The sequence below is a fragment of the Gavialis gangeticus genome, unplaced genomic scaffold (assembly GCF_001723915.1).
Source record: "Gavialis gangeticus isolate Ggan-Ray unplaced genomic scaffold, GavGan_comp1, whole genome shotgun sequence".
Lineage (NCBI taxonomy): Eukaryota > Metazoa > Chordata > Crocodylia > Gavialidae > Gavialis > Gavialis gangeticus.
In genome coordinates this window covers 54,563,996-54,574,950 of record NW_017729031.1, presented here as the reverse complement: position 1 = coordinate 54,574,950, position 10,955 = coordinate 54,563,996, and the positions used below count along the sequence as shown (strand labels likewise).

The window sequence follows — 10,955 nt, the reverse complement described above, 5'->3', positions numbered from 1 at the left end:
CCCTGGGGGTTTTTAAGAGGAGGCTGGATGAACACCTTGCTGGGGTCGTTTGACCCCAGTACTCTTTCCTGCCATGGCAGGGGGTCGGACTAGATGATCTACTCAGGTCCCTTCTGACCCTAGAAACTATGAAACTATGAAAGGGTGTTACTGTTTTTGCTTATTCTTAAAGATGTCATAGAGCTTTATTCAGTGAAGTGGAAGGTACTCAGCACCTTGCAGGAGTGGACCTTTAATGGCATATTTGAGTGGGAGAATTTACTTGAAATTCTTTTCTCTGGTCTTTCAGGCAGGGGCATCACAAGTCATCTTCACTAATCCACTGGAGATTGTGAAGATTCGGTTGCAGGTAGCGGGAGAGATCACTACAGGGCCCAGAGTCAGTGCCCTTACTGTTCTAAAGGACTTGGGGATTTTTGGTCTTTATAAGGTATGTATTCCTACTCTGAGCACTCTCAGTAACTGCTTTTAATCCATTTTATGCTAAACTTAAAAACTGTTGAAACAAAACCTTTGTTGAGAAACAAAGAAACCTTTTCAAATTTAAAAACAATCTCTTCCTGCAGAGCAGCCCCACAGTAGAAAACTGAAAAAAAACACATTTATATTAGTGGCAGTGGGATACATAAAAATACTCCCCCATTCCATCCTTTGGGCTTTTATACTAAGCTGCAGGGAGTCCTGTATTGGAGACCTGCTGGCTTTTGGCACGGATCATTTCATTTGGTGGGGTTTTGTGAAAAGTTTCTTTAGCTTTCCTTTTGTATTTGTCTTACATTTATTCTGAATCTCAGTTATCTCCATTGTTATCTCTGCAGCAGGGTACTCTCTTTGTCTTAATAATTTGACAACAGTGAAACAGTAGTAGAGTTTAGTAGGATTCGGATCTTTAAGAAGTTAAGTGGTGGGATTTGTCAATAATGAATTCCATTAAAAAAGCCCATACTGTACTGTACTTTAGTAGAATGCCAGTCAACAGATTCCTTCCCTGCAGGTATATTTACTACCGTCATTACAGATCAGATGTAATGGAGCAGAAGCTATTAGTTTTCTTAAACAAGGAAGAGTATTTCTTTCTGTCCCTTTAGCCAGTGCAAGGGGTAATGTGTAAATTCAGCACCTGTCTGCAGCTGTGCACTTGCAACACTTTGTTTTAGTTTTATGGAGCTATGATAATACTTTAAAAAAAAGTGTAAATTTACCTCCAGAGCTGCAGCTTTTATTCTGAATTCAGTGGATTAGATTCACACAGCTATGAGGTTTTAAAGGTCATAGACGTTTTGATACATAGGACATTTTAGAGCAATTACCATTTTGTGCTTGGTAATTAAAAAGTTAAGCTTACTAAGAATTTGCCATTTTTTAAAATGCACAGTAACCCTAATGAGGTTATTTGGAATTCACTGCAATTAAAAAAGCAATCCAAATCTTAGTGAAGTAAATAACTGGATTGAACTAGTCAGAAACTGTGAAAAGTCAAGTTCATACAAGCAACAGTGTCTCCAAAAAGCCATCTGCACCAGTGGGATCCCATAGATCCCATGCAGAAGACTGTTTCCTCCCGTGTATCACTGGGGAGGGGATGCTAAGAAATGAGCCAGAGAAGATCCTACTGGATCTGCTTTTGCATATTCTTCCTCATGTTGGAAACACAGAAGCACAGTGGCCATGTCCGTGTACAGCAGTATGGGTTACACTTCCTTGTGGGGGAGGAGAAAAGGTGTGTGGGAATCACAGTTATTGACTGGCTCCAGATGAATGGTGGCAGCTGAAGTTGGAGGGACATGAGAGTGGCCAATGCTGCTACAATGGAGCAAAAACCACAGAGCTTGGGAAATGCTGTTGCCAATGTGGACTGGAATGGTAGGCAGAAGAGACTGTTTCTATAGTAGCCAGGACACGTCCTCAGAACTGGGGGAAGAGACTTTCCCACACAATTCAATTACTTATGTGTTGTACAGAAGGAATTATGTCACCCTGCATAAGATGAATAATCAAGGACTTAAAATGACGGTTGCTGACATGACATTGTAGTAGCAAACTGAGAGCTATTACAGTGTGTTAAACTCTACAGAAAAATATTTTAGGTTGCTTGTAGACCTGTAAAAAAACAAGTTTTATCCAAGAATGATTTCCATTCCTGGGCTAGAGAGTCATCCACATTCCCTACGTCAGCCAGGGTAAGTCAGCAGAGAGTGGTATGAAGCCCTCCAGGCAGGACTTATGTAATGTGGCCAGGATCTTATGGAGTCATATAGCAAATGGCAAACAAAGGCCCTACCTCCCTTCCCTGATCTGGCAGGATGCTACTTTGTTGGCAGGCTGAGCACGAAGGGTTTATGAGGTTTTTACAAGTTAAATTTATGTATGTGAGAGGTGGAAAAAAGTATCTATCCAGCAATTGATGGCAGGCCTTAACCGAAGGCTGCTTAGTAAAATTAGATGTGAACGCTGTTGCTGCTTTAGCAGAGATGGTTGAATGATTGAGGGTTTCTGTTTGGATGTTTAAATCTACATCCTTTATTCTGAGACATCGTTGCACCTGCTATGTACTAGGTAGGTCACCTAGAGTGACTTGGCTCAGGCAGGTTTCACTGTTTGCCAGATTTCAGTTGTAACCATATTTGCATAACTTGTTTGTACTGTTTTGTTTCTGTGCCAGGGTGCCAAAGCGTGTTTCCTCAGAGACATTCCCTTTTCTGGAATCTACTTTCCTGTTTATGCTCATAGTAAACTTATGCTGGCTGATGAAAATGGCCATGTGGGTGGGTTGAGTCTCCTGGCAGCTGGTGCCATTGCAGGTAACTTTACTGTGTATGTTTTCTAGAAGTAACATTTTTCTTCTAACAGGCAATAATAAATATTCATTCTTCTGTCCCATATATGTGAAAGGTAATATACTATTGTATCTGACTTAATCTAAATTTGATCACTGTTATCCTTGGTGGGAGGTTGTGTAATTTTGATAAGAGCTAATTACATTTGCATAAATGTGGATAAACAGCGTAATGCAGCTCAGCAACTTGTAGTCACATTTGATCTATCTCAATGGGGTTTTACTTGTTACCAAGCTCTCTGACTTGAAGACTAATTTGAATCTTTGATGAATGTACACTGAAAGAAGGGCTAGGAAGAAAATGACTTGTCTAGTTTAGGGCTTCTGAACAATTTGAAGAAACTCTTACTTCAAAGGTCAGTCCCAAAAAAGGATTAAGGATGTCTTTCTTGGCTGGTAAGGAAATCTATGGAGATAACATACTTTGTAGTTAAAAATTCAACTGAGGCTGAAAGCAAATGTTCGAATTCCAGGCAAAGGGATGTTTTAATTTTGGTAAGTGATTACAATTTAAATGAAAAAAATCATAAATATTCACAAATTGCCTCCAAGAGCAAACACAGTTCTCTGCCAAGAAGTGGGCATTACCTGTGCCTTCCCTTTTTCATCTGAATAAGAAATTAAGGACATTGCTGCTCTACCAGTTTCTCCCATTACTGCCAGCTGTTCCCATAGTGTCTGTCACAAACAGACTTTTGAAACATTTTCATTGTCAGTCTTTTTTTTTTTTTAAGTGTCTTCTGTTTTATTAGGAAGATGGCCAAAAGCCATTTGGAACTGTAGAAAAAATGGACTCTTAAATGATCACTGTGCATATTAACACATTTAAAAATGAATCGATGAAGGATTTAGAATGTTGTACCTGGGAGCTGTGCAGACTAGTTAATCAGCTATCTAATTACAAAGTACTTTGTGTGTCAGATAGTTCGATAGAGCTATTAATATTAAAAAGCACAGTAATATTTGAGAGCACAACTAATTCATGTCAGGAAACTTTATTTTTATGAGTGTATGCAACTTAAACTATATGTAGAAAAACGTTTTTAAATAAAATGATTTGACATAATTGATAGTGAAACTTAAATGGGGGCAATAGAGAAAATTGTTCTGTTATTATCTTTGTCTAAGTTTTATAGTAATCTTGACTTCATTTGTACAGTTTTCTTTAGCACCTGTCTTCAAATTTAATTGAGATTTAGAAGAAACACAGCAGAATTGTGCTCTGCTTTGAATACTTTATATTAATACTAGAACATGTGTTAGTTTATGTATTTTTTTAGGGCTTGATTTCTCAAAATATTACAGTTTGCAGTTTTATATTCTTCAACACTATAAATGTTTTATATTTTACAAGATATTTTGTGCAAATTAAATGCTGTTTTCTTCTAAAAGGTGTTCCTGCTGCTTCCTTGGTAACCCCTGCTGATGTCATCAAGACAAGACTGCAAGTGGCAGCACGAGCTGGTCAGACAACATACAGTGGAGTTCTTGACTGTTTTGGGAAGATACTTAGAGAAGAAGGCCCTTCGGCTTTTTGGAAGGGAGCTGGAGGTAGGGAACTGACTTTATGTACTGGATCTTTCTCACTTGACTAGGGATTATTCATAACAATAAAGTTTTCAGGGGGGGAACTATAATTTTAGTTATATACAAGTTGATTTTAAATGTTCACATTTTTCCCCTGCACTAATATTACTATCTTCAATATCGAACAGCTCGTGTATTCAGATCTTCACCTCAGTTTGGTGTTACTTTAGTCACTTATGAACTTCTGCAGCGATGGTTCTATGTCGATTTTGGAGGACTGTAAGTGCAAATGTTTGCTTTAAATATGCAAGCAGGGCCTGCCAAGTTCAATTTCTTAATCTCTAGAGAACTACATGGAAAGACTTTGTGGGAACCAATGGATTTTAAACTTAGTGGTTTTGATTAGCTGTAGTGCCAGAATTTTGCTTTAATAGTACCCTATGCAAAAAAAGGAAGAAAAGAAAACATGCATGCATGTATTTTACTAATAACATCTTGGGCATTCATACTGAAAGAGCTTAAAAAGATTTAACTGATTTTATTTGTATATTATTACGCTATCCCAGCAACATGAAATATAAGTTGGTTCAATGTTTTTAATGCATTAAATATAGCTGCTGCATTTGGGTTGCTAACTAAGTTGTTTTTTAAATCTCGTTCAAAATATTTTCCTTATTTTTATTTAAATATAAGATTTTTTTAAATATCAGAAGATATTTCTGTTGCTACTAGATTTTGTAAACCCTTTTAAAGTATCCAGAAATGAAATTTAGGCTTGATCTACTTGATCACAGCTGTTTAAAAGAAGCTATTATCAATTTTGCTGTGTTGCTTAGTGTCTGTGTGAAAAACCTTTGTCAATCTGCAATGTTTCTATTTTTCTTCACAAACAGCAAGCCTTCTGGATCAGAACCTACACCAAAATCTCGAATCTCAGACCTTCCTCCCGCTAATCCTGACCACATAGGTGGATACAGACTTGCTACAGCTACATTTGCTGGCATAGAAAACAAGTTTGGCCTGTATCTTCCAAAATTCAAATCCTCTGGTGTTGCTTCAATTCAACTAAAAGTAGCGGCTGAATCCTGAGATGACTTTCTGCCTAGTGAAGTGGTGCAATGTGGAAAAAATATTCAAGAACAGTACCATAGCTATTCATTCAGCTGCATGTTGCTCTAGCTGACCTGAGAATTCAGTTCAAATTACTCCTTTATGATATACAACATATGTTTATAAACTAGTCACTTGCACACAAGAAACAGATTGAAGCTTTATTTCTATGCATTGACCTTTTTTCTAACTGGTGGCATGAATTAGTAACCTAGATTTAGCTTTGCACAGCTTGCAGTTAATGTTACTGTACATATTGTACATCTTTGTACAGAGACATCATGGCATCTCTACACAATTACATTTATATAATGGGAATTGCAGTTCTAAATAGTTTGAAATGTACAGAATGTTTTGAAGGTGTTTTATTAAGAATCATGTGACAATAAAATGTATTTAAAAGCTATTTAAAGTCAGTTAACTGATTTTTTGTATTTTGTAGAAATAAGCCATCAAATATTTGTCAGCGTGAGTTGCAGATTTTTAGGAACAGAAAGAGACTGTTATGACCATAATCTAGTATATTTTTTCTTACAGAATTAGTCAAGGTTTTAAAACAGGTAAGTCACATGCATAAAAATGCCATACACTGACTCGAGTAATGTACAGGAACTGTATGTGTTTGAGTTTGAGAAATATTTTAATTTTTGGAACCTATAGGTATATGCCTGGTGACACTTATGGTGATATGGGGTTGGTTATTTTATCTTATTGACATATTTATGAGTTGGTGATGTTTCTTATCTCTGGAATAGCGTGTTTAAAATGCAGTGAAAATATATATGTAGATTTTCTTGTGACCACTCTAATTTTTTTCTGTAAACTGTACTGAATAACAGTTTCATGAATTCAGTGCAGCTGGTTTACTCTTGCCATAGTCTAACAAAATAATTGCCAGGATATGTTGGTAGCTTGCCAAGCAAGTCCCCAAAGTCTCATACTTGTAATTAACTAATAAAAGGCCTTGGACAAAATCTCATCCTTGATGTAACTCTTGACCTCAGTGAAATTGCCTAGGGATAAATTTGACTCCCTGTATAGTTTAAGAAATTGATTATACAAGGGTTGATTGGTGAATATTCACATTCTGAATTCTGATCTAAGCTCTTGTTTAACAGGCACTGTATCCATTTTACTATGATTGTGCCTTACTGAACAAGGGTTTTATTTAATGTGCAGCATGAGAAATCCTACCCCTGCTGCCAGGGGGGTTAGCATCTGATGTGCAGCACTGCGTGAATGTATGCAGGCATCTTAGAATTCAGCCTTGTAGATTTATAGGCTGCTCTATATTCTGCACAGGAGGTTCCTGTAGCTTTAATAGAATGACTTCTGACAGCTGAGGGAGCCACAAGCCCTCCTGGCTTTGTGGGTTTGAAGTATTATAAGAATTAATCCATTTGGTTATACTTGTTTGAAGGAGAGCTACATTCTTTCTTGTTAGGATGAAAAATGAGTCTTCCCTCCCTCCTTCCCCCAGAAGTTCTGCAAATCTTGATTTTCCATAAAAATAAAATAGAGGCACTAGGCTACTTGCCAAAGGATGGGTGCTTTTACTCTGGGAAGATTTTACAGTGCTTTGAAAAAATTATGTAGATCTTTTGCTTCAGGTAAATTAGCCAAATTAAAAGCACTTTCAAGCAGTGGGGCATTGGTTTCATGAGACTGCAGTTGCAACTTCCAGCCATGTATTGGATAAGCATGAATTCCAGTCATATTTATAATCTATTCTCCTATAGGTGAGGAGGAAACAGCACTGTCAAATTTCTTAGACTGTTTAGATATTACGAGGTGTAGAGCAGTAGTAAAATACCAACGGTATATTGATTGATTAATTGATTGGTTGTTCTGTTCACTAGATATAAGCAGAAGCACAACTAGTCACTACTTGATTCCTGGCAGCAATTTTAATTGAAAAGATTTGTTCATTTCAGAAGGCAGACGGCCAGGTAAGGACTGGAGGTTTCTATCCTTGCTTACACATATCTTAGAAGTGCGGTATGACATACTATTTGCTGAATTAAATACCTTGGGAGATCAATTTACTGTAAAAGCTTGGAGGATTAAAAGAATGAAGCAAACAATCAGAGTTGCTCTGGGTTTATTCCAGTTAATATTTTAATTCAGCTTAAAGTAGCTGAATGGCAATGGCTTTAACATATGAGAGAGGAGGGGGAGCTTGTTAAGAACTGAGTAGTAATGTCCAGCCATTGCAGGCTTTCTATCAAACAAGTACGCCCAAATCTTTCATGGGTGCTGCAATGCACTGTACTGAAAGTGTCATATGTCGCACAGTACTTAATGAGTTACAATCCAATTTTGAACAAAACTCCCCTTGACTTTATAATAGAGTTGCGTACATATAACAAGACGGTAATAGAGCTCCTAGTTCCCTTTTGTTGGTCAGAGAGAATTACCTGTTTAGGCAGTTTCCCCTGGGTATTGACTTCCTAGGCAGCTCACACTTACATCTATATATTTTGTTCTGCTAAAGACAAATCCTTGAGGGGTAGAAAAATATTTGGTACCTACTGGCATTTAATCTTTGTCACAGCTTGTTGACTTGACTTGATCAAGGCCTTAGGAGACTTTGCAATGGGAGATAGCATTTATATTTCTTCCAGTTCCAAAATAGTGATTGGACAGTGAGGCTCCCATGATGATCATTTACAGTATCTAACATCCCTGGCCCTAGTGTACTGGTATGTCCTTAACATTGCAGATGTAGGACTGACAAAGAGATTCTGTGCGCACTTTCCTTAATACTTGAAGGTGTGTAATACTTGACGGTGTGTAGGTGGAAGTGCAAACTGTAGCTTGTTGGGAAGCATAGAATGGTTATAAATTGCTTGAAACTAGAGCCCCTTTTCTAAAAGTTTTCACAAATAAAACCTGACTGCACAGATGTAGATGCATGTTGGAGCCCAGCAAACTGTTCATTTGTATAGAACTGTTGTCAAGAGCACACAGGAGTAGGAACTCATTTATAGGGATTTTGAAAAATTAATTTAGAATTAAAATTAACTTGTTTTGAAGTGGGGAGTGAAAGGAAATCCTTCCAAGGAGGACCAGAATTAAGTTGTAGCAGAAGCTGCAAGTCTGAGCTCATTAAGAATTCTCATGCCTGAAGGGTAGAAATCATCACATGATGTGTCTGTGCTTTATATAGTTCCTGTGTTTCTCAGCTGAACAGATAGCAGCTATCATAAGGTTGGTGAAAATATACAGGGCAAATGTCAAATTGAACAGCATGACTTTGGATTGAAAATAGAGGGGGTACTTTTGTCAAAGCAAACTGATGGAAGCCTGAAGGCATTTCACTTTCAAACCTATTGAACGAGGATAACCTCCTGAAGCCATCATTCCAATTACTGTAGCCAGTCTCCATATGAACTTTCTCATAATAGAATGAAGCTTGCTTTTTTCTTTCTTTTAAATAATACCAGGAATTGAATTGGTGACAGAACTTATGGCTTACAGTGCAGCTTAAACAGCAATGTAAAACCATTCTCTGACCGAGTAAAAGAAATCAAGAATACAGGTACCAAATAATTTTGCTTAGTGTTAGATTAGACTTGCATGGCATTTCAATGTCATGTTCTAGAATAATGATTCAGTGGGAGTGGACCTGCATCATTGAGTTGGCTAGAACATTTTTCAGTTAAACTTTTCTCAAAATATGCTGTTTTGGTTCAGTTGAACCACTTTTGTAAAGATTTATTGATTTTTATTTTTTTAACAAGGTGGTTTGAGGTTACCTCAAAATGGGGGACAGACATGAATAAAAATCTTTTACCTCAATCTAAAAATGGATGTTCCAGTAATTCTTCTTCACAAAAATGCTGAAAAATGTTTTATCTTGTGTTTTTGCTGTGGAATAGAAACAAATTCCAAAGCCTTAAAAGTCACATATAAGAGTTATTCTCTGGCCAGCTGTAATGTATGGTGGTAGTTTCTGGGAGCAAACTAGAATTAGAGCCATGAAAGTACACTCATACATCCATTTTCAAGTGGCTTTCACTTGCTGGGATTAGAAATAGCTTTGGGTGTAAGATTTCTCTTGTCCTCAGCCAAGAAATACCATATTTACCCGAGTCCAAGACTACTTTGAATTTAAGACACCCCCAGCCTAAAAATTAGATTCTAGACATGGAAAGGTTTACACATTTGTTATAAGATTCCATATTTCAAATCTAATTATTAGAGGGTTGCCTTAGTCTCCCCCACCACTGCAATGGGTAAGCAGCGGCAGGGGGCTAGACGGTTGGGGAGTTTTATATGAACTGACCCCTTCTGCTTGCCACCTGTTCCCCCCACACTGCCTCACACCTGCCCCCCAGGGTGCCTGTTCTCCCCTGCCACTTGTATCCCTTATGCTTGCTCCTCCCTATGCCTACAACCCCTGGCACCTATCTCTCAGCACTTGCACCCCTCCTCCTTGGCCTCTACCACTTCTCCCCCTTCTGGTATCCCCCTTCCTGCTGCTAGCTCCCCTCCACTTACCTTCCTGTTGTTGCTTCAGTTGGGGGCAGAGAACAAGGACAGAGTATGTGCTGCTCTGGCCCCAACCATGCAGCAGTAGCAGCTTCAGCCCTGGACCTGGGGCCAGAGCTGTTGCCACAGTCACTGCCCCCTTGCCACTTACCTTCTAGCCTAGGCCAGGGACCATAGATATGGGGAGGTGAGGTGGCAGGGACAAGGTTAGGGGGGACAGTGACTGCAGCTCTGACTCCAACTCCTGGCTTGTATTCAAGTCTAAGACAAGGGGCTCCCCCCATGTTAGGTGGGGGGATCTTGTTTTGGATTTGAAACAATATGGTACAGTATTTGTATTTTGCTGAGAATTGTTTTTGAACCACCAGGCACCTGTTCAAGTTTGCTCAGTAAATGTGGAAGAATATTGTTCAAGCAGCAAATTGTGATGCTGTGCCATCCCCTCCCACCCCGATTAATTCTCATACAGACCAGGATGACATAGGTGGTTCAAAATTGTTTAAAAATCATGAAACTTGTATGCAGTCTGCTTGAGCCCTCCCCTGTACAACCACAGAAGAAGTGGGTATTGTGGAGTTTCCTCATGGCTACCAAGTATCAGCCAAGACAGGCCATGGGTCATGTAGCTTATGGACTACAGTAGTTTTTATAGCCTACATCCTGCCATCCCACATCAATTTCAGCTAATGCATTGCTGTGCTTAAGAGGCCTCTAGCTCTATCCTTGCCCATCTTAAAACTTTATTCCTGGCTTTTAGACATGTACAGAACAACTCATCTGGAGCCTCCCTCTTACATGGTGGGACAGGTTCAGTTCTGTTGATTTTGGGGGAGAGGGCCCTACAAACCTACACTTGAGCCACTATGATTTTCTGTCAACTGCTGTAAAATTGGCCAGTGCTGCTGTTCCAGCTCTGTGCACCTTGAATGGATACAAAAAAAAGTGCTTTAATTTCTGTGACTGCACGTCTCACAAATACAAGACAACT

The 10,955-nt window shown here is 38.7% G+C and overlaps 1 protein-coding gene across 5 annotated transcripts in view; it reads left to right on the top strand.

The window, feature by feature from the left end:
* SLC25A12 (solute carrier family 25 member 12) overlaps positions 1-5,875 on the top strand; it is a 112,182-nt gene extending 106,307 nt beyond the window's left edge. For all 5 annotated transcript variants that reach the window (XM_019522864.1, XM_019522866.1, XM_019522865.1 and 2 more), the window contains 5 exons: positions 290-430; positions 2,663-2,801; positions 4,229-4,387; positions 4,552-4,642; positions 5,257-5,875. In XM_019522864.1, the coding sequence (XP_019378409.1) occupies positions 290-430; positions 2,663-2,801; positions 4,229-4,387; positions 4,552-4,642; positions 5,257-5,452 (726 nt within the window). In that variant the 3' untranslated portion in view covers positions 5,453-5,875. The remainder of the gene's footprint in view (positions 1-289; positions 431-2,662; positions 2,802-4,228; positions 4,388-4,551; positions 4,643-5,256) is intronic.
* Positions 5,876-10,955: the final 5,080 nt, after the last annotated feature.